The sequence below is a fragment of the Balaenoptera ricei genome, chromosome 11 (assembly GCF_028023285.1).
Source record: "Balaenoptera ricei isolate mBalRic1 chromosome 11, mBalRic1.hap2, whole genome shotgun sequence".
NCBI classification, from domain to species: Eukaryota; Metazoa; Chordata; class Mammalia; order Artiodactyla; family Balaenopteridae; genus Balaenoptera; species Balaenoptera ricei.
In genome coordinates, this window is record NC_082649.1 from 69,986,048 (window position 1) to 70,004,373 (window position 18,326).

An 18,326-nucleotide genomic window follows, 5' to 3' on the forward strand; every position below is an offset into this window, starting at 1 on the left:
ACCATGCATCTCTCTGCAAATTTGTGTCAATGCACCTTTTCATAGGAAACTAAGATAGGATGTGCTCTATCAAAATGAGGGACTAAATCCTAGAAAGAGGGCGACACGGTGTGCAGAATCATGTTCCTGTCACTTGGTGAAGACCTCAATGTAAAACATAAACCAGAATCTAATAGAAAAAAATGTGTGAGTTTGGATGAGAAAGCACGATTATAAAGGGGGAAATGAATGGAAAGATATCTGTGCAATGAAAGACACCATGGGAAAGGTTAACAGGCAGATGATGTCTGGGAAGGATATTTGCAACATTTCTATCCAGCAAAGGGTTATCCAAGGAAGTCATACAAGAGAATGCTGGAGGTCCAGGGACTTCCCTGGTGGCGCAGTGGTCAAGAAACAGCCTGCCAATGCAGGGGACACATGTTTGAGCCCTGGTCCAGAAAGATCCCACATGCCGCAGAGCATCTAAGCCCGTGTGCCACAACTACTGAGCCTGCACTCTAGAGCCCACAAGCCCCAACTACTGAGCCCACGTGCCACAACTCCTGAAGCCTGCATGCCTAGAGCCTGTGCTCCGCAACAAGAGAAGCCACCGCAATGAGAAGCCCGTGCACCACAACAAACAGTAACCCCCGCTAGTAGCCACTAGACCATGAAGACCAGTGGCCAGTGACAAGGCCCTGGCCCGTTGGCTTTGTAGAATTTCCACAAAGAAATTTCCACAGAAAGTAGTGAAACAAGTAAAGTGTTTATTAGGAGGAAAAATGGTATGTGTGAATAGACATACTCTCACTCGGGCGGGCTCCGAGAGAGTTGTGCCCTCGTGGTAGTTTGAATCACTTATATGGAGCATACTTCCAGGTTTCCTCTGGCAATCATCTTGCTTTGCTTGGCTCTGAGTCTGCATTTGGTTTAACTCAGGGTCCTTCCCTGTGTGCGCATGCATCTCTTAGCCAAGATGGATTCTAGGGAAGAGGCCTATGGGTAGGTTGACATCACCTATCATGGGGTGATGCCCCCTCTGTTTTTGGCACCCAAGGAGTCTTTCTGCACATGTGTAGTAGAAAGGTCTCCTTGACTTCAAGAATGAGAAATATGTGGTCTCTTTATCTTTTATCTGGGCAGGGCTCAGCTCCTCTCTTGTTCCTGCTGTTATCTTCATCTTGGAGTATCTGACCACAGGGGACAAACTCCAGCTACTCACCCTGGGGCCCATCTATCTCCTGCCTCAAGTTCACACAGGTGGAAAGGGTCTGTGTCAAGACTGGAACCCAGGTACTCACTCTTAAGAGTCACACTCTGCTCAAGTCTCTTTTCAGAGAAATGCAAAGTAAAATAGCAAGGCAACACCACTTTACATCTTTCAGTTCAGGAAAAATTAGTAAGTGATTGACATAGGTTAGACTTGGGGCTGCCACTTTGGAGAGCAGTTTGTCAGGATTTAGTGCCGTGGAGGAGCCAACTGTCCTATGACTCAGCAAGCCACCCTGTGTGTATCTCTGGAGAATGCCTCCCACAGCTGCAAAGAGACAGAAAGATGCTCCTTGCAGCATTGTCTGCTGTAGAGAATCATTGGAGGTCACTTAGAAATGAATTTAGAGGAGGAAGACAGGTTATGCTGGGTCATGAGTACATTTGGAGTCACTGTTAGCAAATTATATATATTTTTAACATTTTCATAATAAAAGCTTCTATGAAACTGTGCAGGGAGAGGAAGGGAATCAGAGTTTGCTCCTTGGCACGGCTGTCAGTAGCACTCACATGGTCATGATAATGTAAACACTAAATCATGATTGGACCTAAAGCAAATAACCTCATGGGGAAGATGAGGAGAAGAAAAAGTGGGGTTGTTTGGAGTGGGACAGAAAAATTAAATCCTCATCTTCTTTGGTGGGAAGTTGATAGATAATGCCTTAAAATGAAGAGGCAATGTCAGTGTCAGCATGTTACTGAGATCTGGAGGGAGAGAGAATGTGAACATAGCTGGGAAATGGTGGTGGGGACAGCTAGAAGACAGCTGGCTTTTGAAGCAAGCCTGAATACCTAATTGACTTTTTTTTTTTTAAGATTTTTTTTTGATGTGGGCCATTTTTAAAGTGTTTATTGAATTTATTACAATATTGCTTTTTTTTTTTACATCTCTGTTGGCGTATAATTGCTTTACAATGTTGTGTTAGTTTCTGCTGTACAACAAAGTGAATTAGCTATATGTATACATATATCTCCATATCCCCTCCCTCTTGAGCCTCCTTCCCACCCTCCCTATCCCACTCCTCTAGATTGTCACAAACCATCGAGCTGATCTCCCTGTGCTATGCAGCACCTTCCCACTAGCCATCCATTTTACATTCGGTTTGCTTCTGTTTTATGTTTTGGTTTTTTGGTCGCGAGGCATGTGGGATCTTAGCTCCCTGACCATGGATCGAACCCACAACCCCTGCACTGGAAGACGAAGTCTTAAGCCCTGGACCACCGGGGAAGTCCCCCTAATTGACTTTAAAGTATGACCACTGCCACTACCAGAGGAGTCTGGGATATTACCTGTCTCCTAGGTAATGACCATTTGGGAAATTCCTCCAACCCACTGTTTCAGACAGGATGAAAAGTCTTGTTTTGTTATAAGGAACATATATTGACTTGCTAAGTGGAACCCAACAGCTACAGAAGGACAGGGGATTACAGCAGCTGGAGGGAGGGAGTAGAAATTGGCTGAGGTACATCCATCCCAAACCTTCCTTGGCCCCTTCTGCTCACCATCCATACCCACACTGCTCCCCATTAAAGAAGGACTTTCTCACCCACTGAAGAAGGGCACCATGGTAGAGAAAGCAGGAGGGCATGGGGAGCAGCCTGAGCCCATGCACCTTCCTCTGCACTGTGTGAGCTGCTCTACTCAGCGGCTGAGGACAGGACGATCTTGTGGGTGGACCAGACCAGAGATCATTCTTGGGACAAGACAGACTCTCAGGGGCTGTGGTTCTACCAAAAACCCTGGTCCATCCCTGGCAGGAGGGAAATGGGCAGGTGTTTCCACTTTATCCAACAAGTTTGAGCCTGGAGAAGGCAATATGGTCCCTGGGTCATAGTTGCCCTTGTGACATCATGGCTATCTTCTCATCTACCGTCCTGCCTGCCTCTGCCAGGGCCAATGGAGAAGCGACCAGAGGGGGATGTGAACACCTGCACCACTGCCCCCAAACCATGGGCAATAAATGCTGTGTAAGACTTAGACACTCCCTTCCCCGGGCGTGGGGAGTTGTCCCATGGCAGAGGGAAGCACTAGATGACTTCAAAGGACCAAGGGAAGGAACGGGGAGCTGGGGCTATGGAGACTTTGCCCAGAGGCTAGTCCTCACTCATGCTTTCTCCCTATATTCTGATTGCAGAAGTCTGAGCCAGATAATGATGCTCTAGAGAAAGAGAGGCAAAAAAAGGTAGGTGGGACCCAGGAGCATGAGAGAACCACAGATCATTGGCCCTCTGACCCCAGGGTCCTTGGAAGTAAAGGCTCCATCGCTAGTCTCATAGGAGTCAGCCCAGTGTTGCCCTCCTGTCCTTGTAAATTCCTTCCCTATTCTGGGTGATCTGTGTTAAGGATGCAGGGGAGAGAGACAGCAGAGAAGCAAGGAATCGGGATACCCACAGGCAACCTGGAAGGTGGGACACAGCACAGTGAGAACTGGAGAGCTGGAGAAAGGGCAGTCTGGGCCTAGAAGTATATGAGGGTGACTGAGAGATAGTAGTGGAAGTCAAAAGAATTGAGGTGGGGAAGACGCCAAGGGGCTGTGACATGGTGTGAGACGTCAGGAGGCAGCATCACAGGCTGGAATTTGGGCTGAGGTGCAAGCTACAAATGCACAGGTTCATCCTTATGAGGACTCTTTGGTTCCTCACATCCATGGTGGGTCTCCTGGATCAGAAAGTGTTTCCACTGATTCCATGAACTTGTGAAGACCACAGGGCAAGCATATGCCCATTTTATAGACAAAAACACTGTGACTCAGAGGGTGAGCACATGTGTTCATGGCCACAGACAAGATAGAATTAGAGCCAAAACCCCACCCAGGTCTCCTGGGTCCTCAGAACCACCAGGGAAAAGGCTGATTGTTAAGAGGGGAGATCAGAGGTCCTTTGTGGCAGACACCAGAGCTGTGGTTGATGGTGACAAATTCACTGGGAGTCCTCTGCTTTGCTTGGTTAGTTGCTTCTTGCAAAACAACGCCAGAGAGCAAGAGAGAAGGCGGCTGGGAAGATCCAGGCCTGGTGGCGTGGCAACCTGGTGCGTAGGACCCTGCTGGCAGCCGCCCTCAGGGCCTGGATGATTCAGTCCTGGTGGAGAACAGTCCTGTGGAGGCAGGTGTATAAGCGGCGGCAGATCTCACTGAAGATCTATGTAATCCAGGAGCAGGCGGCAGTCAAGCTCCAGTCCTGGATTCGCATGTGGCAGTGCCATCAACGTTATTGCCAAGTGTGCAACGCTGTCTGCATACTCCAAGCTCCAAAGAGCTGCTTCACCTTTCAGACCAGTGATGTTTCACAGGCACAATATGAAGGCACTTTCAACCAGCCGGAGTTCCATATTGAAATCCTATCAGTCTAAGAGTACCATAAGGTGGAGAGCTGGTTCCACCGCCCCAATAAATGTCTGACCAGGTTTTGTGTGTTTCAGTGACTCCCACAGGATGGGGACCCCAAAGATTCAGGCCCTGCCCCTCCTCTTCTACTTGGGGAAATACTTCAATATAGGGGTCTCTCCCTCCCATCCCCACCCTGACCCCTCAGTACCTATGTCCCCTGTTCTGGACTCACAGTGGCCGTATGCCACTCACTCTATGCAAATCAGAAATTGCTGCCTGAGGCTGACCTCATATATGCAGAGCCAGGTGTCTCATTCCGCAGAGCCAGGTGTCTCATTCCACCGTCCCAGCATCAGTCTTGTCTCCTAAACTTGCAATTGGGAGGCATTGGGCTTTATATTCCTGAAGACTCTGGATACCTCCTCTTATTGAGAGTGAGGCCACGCCACACTCTCTCAGCCTACTGTCGGGGCCCAGCTGGGGTTACACCCACTGGCTTTCTGTTTGGCAAGCCCCAGACAGAAGTTAGACACTTGTCTGGCTCTACTGGGAACAGAGAAAGCACAGGAGGCTGGCCTGAGTGATGACTGGACACAAGGTTTTGCAACCTTCATGCTAATTTGGATGCTGTTTTCTTTGGGAAATGGCAGATATCGTTATCTTAAGGAACCTCAGTTCTGTCTCCATCCTCCCTCCTCAGTGCTAGCTTCTCTAGGGTGCTGAACACAAATAGGGCTCCCACTGATATCAACCACCTCCACCCTATGTATGACACCATTCTTAGTGACTTCAACATTGACCGGATGATGCCCCCAAGCCCCTTGCCTCTCACCTCCAGTGATTTTGACTTCCACCCTAGCTTAGTCCTTCACTCCTATGATCGCACTAAAGACCATTGCTTCTGAAGCTGTCTGTGGGGAAGGACCATTTTTTTAATGTCCAATCCATCATAGACTGATTGTTTTGTAAAACAAAGAAATAAATTATGATAAAAATAAATGGAAAAGGCATACAGAATACAAGGCTTGTTTTTAATTATTAAAACAGACATAAAATTACTATTTCAAATTGCTTTAAAAGTGTCTAAATGCTTATTCTCAATCTCTGTGCTTATCTCAGTGGTAACAAATGCTCACCACACTTGGGTGGTATTCCCCTAGTGCTTGTGTTATCAAACTTAGGTTCAGCTGCTTGTCGTTTAAAAATCCAATACTGAGAGACAAGGGACTTCCCTGGTGGCGCAGTGGTTAAAAATCCACCTGCCAATACAGGGGACACAAGTTCGATCCCTGGTCTGGGAAGATCCCACATGCCGCGAAGCAGCTAAGCCCGTGCACCACAACTACTGAGCCTGCACTCTAGAGCCCGCAAGCCACAACTACTGAGCCTATGTGCCACAACTACTGAAGCTCACACACCTAGAGCCGGTGCTCTGCAACAAGAGAAGCCACCACAATGAGAAGCCCACGCACCGCAACAAAGAGTAGCCCCTGCTCGCCACAACTAGAGAAAGCCAATGTGCAGCAACAAAGACCCAACACAGCCAAAAAAAAAAAAAAAAAAAAAATCCAATACTGAGAGACAAGTGTTAGGTAAAAAGAAAGATAGCTTTACTGAGGAAGTTTGCAACCCTGGGGGGAAGGTGGACACATATCCCAAAGAACCAATTCCCCACTCTTTAGATTTTGTTCAAAGACAGTATGGGGAAAAGAGGAAGGGGCTACATGCTGAGGAGAGGGTTGCAGGGTACATGATCAGATCATGGGCATTCTATTGATTAGTTGGTGGTGAGAAACCAGGAGTCAACCTCATGAACCTTTTGGTTCCAACCGGTCTGGGGTCTACGTGCTTGTGGGCAGCATACAGTTAACTTCTTCCACCTGGTGGGGGTTTCAGTATCTGTAAAACAGATCAAAAGATATGGCTCAGAATATTATCTCTAGCCCTCGAGGAGGAACTAAAGGCCCTTGACTTTGTTTAATGGCTAAACTATTACTATTTTGTCTTGTTTGACTGCTTGCCTTTGTTTTTGCATTTTTTAAAATTTTCTGATTAAATTTATTCTTTTTTTAAAATAAATTTATTTATTTATTTTTGGCTGCGTTCGGTCTTTGCTGCTGCACGCAGGCTTCCTCTGGTTGCAGCGAGCAGGGGCTACTCTTTGTTGTGGTGCGCGGGCTTCACATTGCAGTGGCTTCTCTTGTTGCAGAGCACAGGCTCTAGGCGCATGGGCTTCAGCAGTTGTGGCACGCAGGCTCAGTAGTTGTGGCTCGTGGGCTCTAGAGTGCAGGCTCAGTGGTTGTGGCGCATGGGCCTAGTTGCTCCATGGCATGTGGGATCTTCCCAGACCAGGGCTCGAACCCGTGTCCCCTGCATTGGCAGGCAGATTCTTAACTACTGTGCCACCAGGGAAGCCCTAAATTTATTCTTTAGCTAAAGTTGTTTTTACAGACAAGAGGTGGGCAAAGGACATGGGTGTTGGGGGGGGGGTCTGTCCCAGGAAGGCCCCAGGGGGTCCTGTTTAGTGACACTTGTCATCACTCAAAACTGATCACAGCAATAATAATAATTTCAGTCACCCCGGTCTCTGAGTTTTGCCTTCTATCCTTTAGAGCAGAGGTCAGAAAACTATGACCTACATTTGAGTGGTTTTGACAGAGACTGTACAGACAACAAGCCTAAGATACTATTTGGCCCTTTATAGAATAAGTTTGTCAACCCCTGTGTTAGAGCCATTGATTCTTATGCATCACTCCAAATGTTTCTTCAGCCCTAAGAACTTCCCAGAGATTGACCTTACCAGTATTTTACTGCCCATCATGCCGTCATGCTCTCACCCCTTGCCCCAGCTTAGATCCATTGTCTATTAAGCATTCTTTTACAATTTTACCACCATTTGCCCTCTCTCTCTCCACCTTTGGATGAATGCAACCCTTCACCTGCTTCATGTTGCACCAGAAGAGCTGAACTTCCCTGAAGATAAACAAACCACCATACTGCATGGTTGGGGTTTCTATTCAGGACAACAGATGGACAAACTTCTCAAGATACTTCTCTATAAGCTTGCTTTTTTTTTAAATTAATTTTTATTGGAGTATAGTTGATTTACAATGTTGTGTTAGTTTCTGCTGTACAGCAAAGTGAATCAGCCATACATATACATATACCCACTCTTTTTTAGATTCTCTTCCCATATAGGTCATGACAGTATTGAGCAGAGTTCCCTGTGTAATACAGTAGGTTCTTATTAGTTATCTGTTTTATATATAATAGTATGTATATGTCAACCCCAATCTCCCAATTTATCCCTCCCCCCCTTACCCCTTGGTAACCATAAGTTTGTTTTCTATATCTGTGACTGTATTTCTGTTTTGAAAATAGGTTATAAGCTTGCTTCTTGACCTGAAGATCTTGCATTCTTGCATACAAGTCTCTTCAAATGGTCAGTTCTCCCTCTTTTTCCTCTTAACCTCAAATGATGATGTTACCACACACTTAACCGAGGAAATAGCAGCAGACTGGAACCCCATCTTCCTATCCTCTCATCCTCCACCTCAGAATCATTTGCACCACACTTTTTGCCTTTCTTGAGTTGAAATGAATTCTTTGCCCCATCTGAGGCCACCATCTCCACTTTGCTCTTCTTGCACTCTTCTTTTACTTTTGCTCCGTATCACCTCTTCCCTTTACAATGATGTCATCCTGTAATTTCATTTCTTTCTCTAAATCAGTTTCCCATCAGCATACAAACTGTCCCCCATATTTAAAAAGTCCATCCTTGACTAACTCCTATTCCAGTTCTTATATCTCCTCATAGCAAAATATGTTGTCACTGTCTCCCCCTCCACTCCTCCCATTCTCTCCTAAACTTACTTCAGTGGGCATCCCTTACCCCCAACTCCACAGAAACGATATTCATCAAGAGTACTTAATGAGACACTGTTGGCAAAAATGACCAAAATTAGGGACTTCCCTGGCAGTCCAGTGGCTAAGAATCTGCACTTCGACTGCAGGGGGCACAGGTTTGATCCCTGGTCAGGGAACTAAGATCCCACATGCTGCACAGTGCAGAAAAAAAAAAAAAGACCAAAATTACTTCACTTGACCATTCACCCAATCTGTTTGATTCAAATTCCTCTCTGAATACTCCTTTTTACTTACCTCCATTCATTTCCCTCCCACATCAATCCATCATGAAATGCTGTTGGTTCCATCTCTGCAATACAGCAATATCTATGATATAGCAGATAGCGAAGATTGGAAAAACTAGATTTCTCACACATGGCTCATAGGAATGTAAAATGGGGTAACTGCTGTGGAAAACAGTTTAATGGTCTCTTAAAAGTTAATTATAGAATTACCAATAACCCACACTTCTAGATATATACCCAAGAGAATTGAAAACCTATGTTCAAACAAAAACATGTACAATATTTCAAAGTTGGATAATAGCCAAAAACTTGGAAACAACCCAAATGGGTGAATGGCTAAATAACTTGTACATTCATACCATGGTATACTGCTCAGCAATAAAAAGAAATGAACTGGACTTCCCTGGTGGTGCAGTGGTTAAGAATCCACCTGCCAGAAAGAGAAATTAAGGAAACACTCCCATTCACCATTGCAACAAAAAGAATAAAATACCTAGGAATAAACCTACCTAAGGAGGTGAAAGACCTGTACTCAGAAAACTATAAGACACTGATGAAAGAAATCAAAGATGACACAAACAGATGGAGAGATATACTATGTTCTTGGATGAAGAATCAATATTATGAAAATGTCTATACTACCCAAAGCAATCTACAGATTCAATGCAATCCCTATCAAATTACCAGTGGCATTTTTTACAGAACTAGAACAAAAAATCTTAAAATTTGTGTGGAGACACAAAAGACCCCAAATAGCCAAAGCAGTCTTGAGGGAAAAAAACGGAGCTGGAGGAATCAGCTGACTTCAGTCAGGAATCCCTGACTTCAGACTATACTACATAGCTACAGTAATCAAGACAATATGGTACTGGCACAGAAACAGAAATATAGATCAATGGAACAGGATAGAAAGCCCAGAGATAAACCCATGCACCTATGGTCAACTAATCTATGACAAAGGAGGCAAGGATATACAATGGAGAAAAGACAGTCTTTTCAATAAGTGGTGCTGGGAAAACTGGACAGCTACATGTAAAAGAATGAAATTAGAACACTCCCTAACATCATACACAAAAATAAACTCAAAATGGATTAGAGACCTAAATGTAAGACCGGACACTATAAAACTCTTAGAGGAAAACACAGGAAGAACACTCTTTGACATAAATCACAGCAAGATCTTTTTTGACCCACTTCCTAGAGTAATGGAAATAAAAATAAACAAATGGGACCTAATGAAACTTCAAAGCTTTTGCAAAGCAAAGGAAACTACAGACAAGACAAAAAGACAACCCTCAGAATGGGAGAAAATATTTGCAAACGAATCAAAGGACAAAGGATTAATCTCCAAAATATATAAACAGCTCATGCAGTTCAACACTGAAAAAACAAACAATGCAATCCAAAAATGGGCAGAAGACCTAAATAGACATTTCTCCAAAGAAGACATACAGATGGCTAAGAAGCATATGAAAAGCTGCTCACCATCACTAATTATTAGAGAAATGCAAATTAAAACTACAATGAGGTATCACACCAGTTAGAATGGGCATCATCAGAAAATCTATAAACAACAAATGCTGGAGAGGGTGTGGAGAAAAAGGAGCACTCTTGCACTGTTGGTGGGAATGTAAATTGATACAGCCACTATGGAGAACAGTATGGAGGTTCCTTAAAAAACTACAAATAGAATTACCATATGACCCAGCAATCCCACTAATGGGCATATACCCAGAGAAAACCATAATTCTCTGACACATGCACCCCAGTGTTCATTGCAGCACCATTTTACAATAGCCAGGTCATGGAAGCAACCGAAATGCCCATCGACAGATGAATGGATAAAGAAGATGTGGTACATATATACAATGGAATATTACTCAGCCATAAAAAGGAACGAAATTGGGTCATTTGTAGAGACGTGGATGAAACTAGAGACTGTCATGCAGAGTGAAGTAAGTAAGAAAGAGAAAAACAAATGTCACATATTAACGCATATATGTGGAACCTAGAAAAATGGTACAGATGAACCAGTTTGCAGGGCAGAAATAGAGACACAGATGTAGAGAACAAATATATGGACACCAAGGTGGGAAAGTGGTGGGTCAGGTGGTGGTGGTGGGATGAACTGGGAGATTGAGATTGACATATATACACTAATATGTATAAAATAGATAACTAATAAGAACCGCTGTATAAAAATAAAATAAAATTCAAAAAAAAAGCAAGTAAAATAAACAGCATGTTGTAAGACAATAGAAAATGTCTGTATCAATAATCACAATAAATGTACAAATAAATGGAGAAAAAAAAAAGAATCCACCTGCCAATGCAGGGGACACAGGTTCGAGCCCTGGTCCAGGAAGATCCCACATGCCATGGAGCAACTAAGCCTGTGCGCCACAACTACTGAGCCTGCACTCTAGATCACGCGACCCACAACTAGTGAGCCCATGTGCCACAACTACTGAAGCCCGCATGCCTAGAGCCTGTGCTCCACAACAAGAGAAGCCACCGCAATGAGAAGCCCGCGCACTGCAACGAAGAGTAGCCCCCACTCTCCAAAAGTAGAGAAAGCCCACATGCAGCAACAAAGACCCAACACAGCCATAAATAAATAAATAAATAAATAAATTTATTTTTAAAAATGAAATAAACTACTGATATATACAACAACTTGTATGGATCTCAAGGAAGAGTACAGCCCTCAGAGCGATAGAAGCATCTACCTCCTAACTCTGGGAAATTTAGGGGATCGCAGACCTGAGGAATTTGAACCATCTATTTCCAAGTCATGGGCATTTGATGTTGCATAAGAGAGAGCCAGTCTACCCAAAGTTGCAGGAAGGGGAAGGTGGATTTGCACATTTGATTAAGGATACACAGCCTACATCTAGGGTCTTTGGGCAAGGCAGGAGGTTAAGTATGTGGTGGACTCGGCACAGAATTTTACAAAGAACAACCTACCCATATCTTTCCCCTCTAAACTCTGATTACAGAAGAATGTTGATGAAATCCCACTGATGAACAAAAAAGAAAAAAAGACAAAGAGAGAAGAGCCTCCACCTTCACCCCTTCCATCCCCTCCACCAAAGGTAAGCCGATAGAAAGCCTCAAAGTTGAGGGGCACCCCAACCTGCAACATGTCTAAACAAAGTGAGCCAGGAGTCATGGTTGTCTTTGCTATGGTCCATAGCATGGGATGATCAGGGAATTTGTCATCCAAAGCAGGATACATTTGTGAGTGAAAGATAGTGCTATGAGTTATTGCTCAGGAGCAACAATCATGAACTGAGAGTGCCCCAGGCCAACCATGATGAGTGGTTGTCCTATCCAGAACTGGAATGAATAGGAATTGACTCATCCCTGGTTGTCCTTTTGTCCTAGTTCCTTCTCAGTCTGAGAAAGGTGGGTGTGACTGAGATATGGAGACTTGGTTGTAGGGAGAAGAAACCCTGACAATTGGGAACCAGACTATGCCAAGTTGGGGAGCGGGGTGGGAGGGCTGTGTTTGGGGGATGCAGAGTCAACTACAGGGAAACCCAAGGCTAGAACCGTGTGGGAGCGTGTGTGTGTTTACATGAGTACATGTATGTGTGTTAACTGAAGTTCAAGATGTGAGAACCAAAAGAAGTGAAAGTGAGGAATAAATGAGAAAGGTGCCAAACTGTGTGGGGCAGACAAACTTCTTTTTTTTTTTTTTAATAAATTTATTTATTTATTTATTTTTGGCTGTGTTGGGTCTCTGTTGCTGCGCTCGGGCTTTCTCTAGTTGCGGCGAGCAGGGGCTACTCTTCATTGTGGTGCCCAGGCTTCTCATTGTGGTGGCTTCTCTCATTGTGGAGCACGGGCTCTAGAGCACAGGCTCAGTAGTTGTGGCACACGGGCTTAGTTGCTCTGCGGCATGTGGGATCTTCCTGGACCAGGGCTCGAACTCGTGTGCCCTGCATTGGCAGGTGGAGTCTTAACCACTGCACCACCAGGGAAGTCCCAAACTTCTAATCCTGTGACTTGACAGAGGGAGACAGCAGGTTGTGCATTGGAGCTGGAGTCAGGCATGAAAGAAGAGCAAAGAATGCCCCTTCTCCAGCCTGTGAGTGAGGTCTGAAGGGAAGTGATATGCTTCCCAGGTAGGTGGTCAGGCCCAGGCACAACAGAATAACCCTTTGACCCATAGATCGTGGTGTTCTTGTTCTAGACTGGCCAACTAGGTCCAAGGAACCAGGTGACAGCTAGGGCAGTTGTGCCCCATGTTACAGTTGAGGACCCTGAGACTCAAGAGTTTAACTGTGATGTGTCTGTTAACCAAGAGTGGCAGAGACAGGACACCTGTCTGGTCTTCAGGCTCCAGCCAGTGGCCTGCCCAGTGCCCACAAACTTCTGAGGAAGGTGCCATTGTTGATAAAGGATCAGGACCCCTTTCTGGCTCACACCAGGGCTCAGGTGGGACGGGAACATTTCCTGAGTGTCCCTTCTTTTTCCTGAAGGCCCTCCCTCAAAAGGGAGGCGAAGAGCAGAAAACCATAAAGATTCAGGCCTGGTGGCGGGGCACCCTGGTGCGCCAGACGCTGCTGCACGCAGCACTCAGACCGTGTATCATTCAGTACTGGTGGAAACAGAAGCTGGCAGAGCTGCTGGAGAAGAAGCGGCAGGCTGCACTGGAGTATTATGCTCGGCAAAAATGGGCAGTGGTCAGGCTACAGTCCTGGTTGCATGTGGCGCATCCACCTTTGTTACTGCCGTTTGCTCCATGCTTCCCACATCATCCAGGTCTACTGGCGCTGGCATACATGTCAAAACCGTGGTTTTTTCCAGGGCAGCTACGACCTCACAGCAAGCTAGCTAGGACTTGAGCTTGAGGTCTCTCTGGGATCACAGATCTGTCGGATTAGAGACTGCATCCCCTTCCCAATAAAGAATTGATCAGGTCGGCTCCAACACTGTGTCACAAGATCTCTGTCAGAAAAGCTTCAAGAGGTCCTTATCTCAGTGAAGCGTCACGGTAAATGATGGCAGATATTGGGCATCTCACAGGTCAGCTCTGAGGTTGTCTGGGGTCCCATATGAAGGAGGATTCTAAGAGCCAGGTGCGGGATGAGCGGGGTCTGTGGTTGATTAGTAATGTCTGCCATGGGTAGGAGACATGAAGTTGCAAAGCTGCCAAGCCAGCCAGCTCCAGGGAAACTCCTTCATAGTGTGGTGTATGGTTGTGATTTCATTTTGCTCATGGTTTCCTTTGCTGTGCAAAAGCTTGTAAGTTTGATTAGGTCCCATTTGTTTATTTTTGCTTTTATTTCTATTGCCTGGGGAGACTGACCTAAGAAAACAGTGGTACAGAGAATGTTTTACCTATGATCCATTCTAAGAGTTTTATGGTGTCGTGTCTTATATTTAAGTCTTTAGCCATTTGGAGTTTATTTTTGTGTATGGTGTGAGGGTGTGTTCTAACTTCGTTGATTTACATGGGCTGTGCAACTTTCTCAACACCGCTTGCTGAAGAGACTGTCTTTTCCCCCTTATATATTCTTGCCTACTTTGTCAATGATTAATTGACCTTAGGTGTATGGGTTTATTTCTGGGTTCTCTATTCTGTTCCCTTGCTCCATAGGTCTGTTTTTGTGTCAATACCATGTTGGTTTTTGTTTTTTTTGTTTTTTTTTTTAATTTTTTATTTATTATTTATTTATTATTTTTATTTTTGGCTGTGTTGGGTCTTCGTTTCTGTGTGAGGGCTTTCTCCAGTTGCGGCGAGTGGGGGCCACTCTTCATCGCGGTGCGCGAGCCTCTCACTATCGTGGCCTCTCTTGTTGCGGAGCACAGGCTCCAGACGTGCAGGCTCAGTAATTGTGGCTCACGGGCCCAGTTGCTCCGCGGCATGTGGGATCTTCCCAGAACAGGGCTCGAACCCGTGTCCCCTGCATTGGCAGGCAGATTCTCAACCACTGCGCCACCAGGGAAGCCCTACCATGTTGTTTTGATTATTGTAGCTTTGTAGTATTGTCTGAAGTCTGGCAGGGTTATGCTTCCTGCTTTGTTCTTTTTCCTCAGGATTGCTTTGGCAATCCTGGGTCTTTTATAATTCCATATAAATTTTAGGATTATTTGCTCTAGTTCTGTGAAAAATGTCATGAGTAATTTGATAGGGATTGAGTTAAATCTGTAGATTGTTTTGGGTAACATGGCCATTTTAACAATGTTAATTCTTCCAATCCAAGAGCATTCTCATTCAATTTAGACCATTCAATTCCAAAATGCCCCCACCCGCCTGGGGACTGCATCAGCCCATACAGTCTGGCCTTGGCTGTCTCACTCTCTCAATGCCCTCCCTGGCGGCTCTGCTAATATCAAAAAAACCCAGCACCCTCCCATCGCAGCGCTTTGCTCTTGCTGCCACCTTTCCTTGGATTGTCTTCTTGCAGGTGGAGCCCTCACTCCATTCAGGTTTGTCTCTGCTCCATGTTCCTTCCAGGGAGGCCTCCTTTGATTTGATCACCTTATTGAAATAGCTTTCCCGCCCACTACTGTATACTCTAGCTCCTGACTCTGCTTTCCTATTTCAGTCCTCATCCCTACCAAGGTTATCTTACCTCTCTGTTTTCTGTTCCCCCCCCAACGAGAGGTGAGCTCCAAAAGAGCAGGGACTCTGGGTTCAGTGCTGTGTTCCCAGGATCTAGAACAGTTGGTTCTCTCTCCCTCTCTCTCTCTTTCAATATGTTATTGGCTATACATTTTAACTTTCTGTATATTATGACATTTTGACATCATTTTTGAACATTCCTTTCTGGCTTGGGTAGACTACCCCTCCCAAGGCTAGCCAATTCTTTGAGATGGCAAAGGACTCAGCCTGGAGCATGCCTATGATTTGCAAACCAACCAATCCAGAGCCTTACCTCCTCTCTCGGGCCTGTGCACCCCCAGAGGGCAATATTCCAGTGCCTAAATCATCGCAGGTCCAGATTCCAGATCCAAGGTCCAGGTACCGGGCATCTGGGGACCACCCCTATAACGTAGAGCCCACCTGAATTACTCAAACTAGCCAATCCTGAACTGTTTACCCTGCCCAACCTTGTCTTTCCTGCTTCAGGAAAGACCATGGCAAAAGTTCTTTTCTCACCCCTGTCTTCTGCCACTTGCCCAGTACCTGATGCTTGTCCTCTGACCCTGTGTGACATGAGGTGGTGACCTCTTCTCCAGCATCTGTAAGTACAGTAAACCTTGTTTCCTGTGCCTCTCCTATTCTCATGTGGCCTCACCTGACTGACCATCACGTCGCACAAATAAGTGAAATCCACATAACCATTTTTATATTAACCATATAATATTCAGTGGCATTTAGTACGTTCAGAGTGTTAAGCAACCACTATTATGTATATCAATTTCTAAAATATTTTTATTGTCCTAAAAGAAAACCCCATACCCAAAAAGCAATCACTCCCCAGTACCTGCTCCTCCAGCCACTGGCAGCCACCAATCTGCATTCTGTCTCCATAGATTTACCTCGTGTGGAATCATGCGATATTTTGTGTCTGGCTTCTTTCACTTAACATGATGTTTTCAAGGTTCATCCACGTTGTAGCCATGCCTCAGTACTTCATTACTTTTTATAGTAAAGTATATATCCATTGTATGGATACGCTACATTTTGTTTATCCACTCTTGATAGGTATTTGGACTGTCTGCACCTTTTGGCTGTTGTGAATAATGCCACTATAAATACTTAGTAGCTACCGCATTTTACATCCCATCAGCAATATACAAGTTTTCCAATATTTCTATATCCTTGCCAACTCTTGTTATTTTCCTTTAAAGAAAATTCTAGCCATCCTAGTGAGTGTGAAGTGGTGTCTCATTGTGTTTTCTTTTGCATTTCTCTTATGATGAGTGATGTTGGGCATCTCAATGTGCTTGTTGGTCATTTGTGTATCTTCTCTAGAAGAAAATTCTATTCAAGTTTTGAAAAAAATTTTTAATTGGGTTGTGGTTGTCTTTTTGTTGTTTCAGTAAATATTTAGGTAATGAATGAATACACAGTTCTATCCAGGCCCTGGATTTGTGGCTTTACCATGACTCAAATCTTTCTCCCTAGAAACAACTGTCCCACCATCCCTGAATAAATGGTTCTCTCATCAACCACCCCAAATCCCTCATACCCAAAAGACATGTCTTTCTCAGCTTCTTTGAATTTTTATTTCTCTCTGGCGGTGTTTCTGTGTGTGTGTGTGTGTGTGTGTGCGTGTGTGTGTGTCTGTGTGTGTGTGTGCATGTGTGTGTGTCTGTGTGTGTGTGTGCTGGGTGGTGGAAGGAAGAGCTGTTATTGTGTCTCCATTCATCTGGGCATACTGTTCTCTAACTTTGTTGGTCTTCATTGCTGTCTCTGTGTCTCCCTCTCTGTCTGTCTTTCATAATCTTATCTTTCACTGTAATTATAATTATCTCTTTATGTTCCCCAGTATCTTTCTCCCTCAGTCTCTGCCTTCCTCTATCAACTCTTATAATGTCATGTCTCCTTGTAGCTGTTTCTCTAACTCACGGGATTTTCTGATCCGTAAATTGCTGGCAGAGATCATTTTCTTTAACCTGTCCATCCTCAGACACAGCTCTGCTCTTCTGAGCCCTGATTACCCCTCATCCCTAGAAGCTCCACAAGGATGGGTGGAGAATTCCCATGCAGGGCACCCACATGATTGCTCCTGGGTGATGGAGGCACCAGCCTAGGATGTACAACTACTTAGAGGAATGTTGGAATAATTTATGTATATGGCCACAGTGATTGGTTCAGGGATATGCACATGATGCAAGCCAAGCCACTGGGACTTAGTTCTGGTGCCGTGGTGGAACTACTAGGATTGATGACTGTAAGAATTATGAAACCAGAGCTGCTGGGGGACACCACATGGAAATAGCTTGCTGAGAATGGAGCCAACACAGAGGAAAGTAGAACCAAAAGATGGAAAGAGAGGGACTAAGTCCTAAGGATTCCTTTGGGCCTCTGGACCCAGCCATGCCTGAGGCTACCACCCACTATACTATGGGAATTCTTACCTTTGTGAGCCAATAAACCTCCATTCTCACTGAAGTTGGCTTGCTAATAAGACAGATAGCAAAGGAGTAGGAGATCTCTGCAAATTAAGAAACACTTAAAGGAGATTGAATTTTACGTAAGTTGCTTTTCCGGAATGGGTTTTCAAAAACTGGTTTTTGAGTTAGAAACTTGGCAGAAGGTATGCCTAGGAAATTCTTACAATAAACATGGGATTATCTCTCACTTAATGCACCCAGAAGATCAGAACATTCTTGTAATGCTGTGTAGTGTGGTAAAAAAGAGAAGTGCTGTGGAATAATGAATAAATCAGCTAATCATCTATAATTAGAATGGCCTGAGTGTGAATCTAATCATGGATTGGTCACCTGTGAACCAATATGGCATTTTATCATTTGCCTAGTTTAACAAGTCAGCAGGAGGAAACCATAGGCAATCATCAGCCATTCATGAAACAACTGCATGAGGAGAATAGATGAACTAGTCAGGTCCTTCCCTTGCTCTCCAGTCCACTTATGCAAAGCATGTCTGTGGTAGCTTTCACTTCAAGATAACCTC

The 18,326-nt window shown here is 44.8% G+C and overlaps 1 protein-coding gene across 1 annotated transcript; it reads left to right on the top strand.

Annotated features, from left to right (window-relative positions):
* Positions 1 to 3,201: 3,201 nt before the first annotated feature.
* On the top strand, positions 3,202 to 4,600 carry IQCF3 (IQ motif containing F3). Its single transcript, XM_059939788.1, has 3 exons — positions 3,202 to 3,219; positions 3,387 to 3,434; positions 4,202 to 4,600. Exons 1-3 carry the CDS (start codon positions 3,202 to 3,204, stop codon positions 4,598 to 4,600), a joined length of 465 nt encoding a protein of 154 aa, XP_059795771.1.
* Positions 4,601 to 18,326: the final 13,726 nt, after the last annotated feature.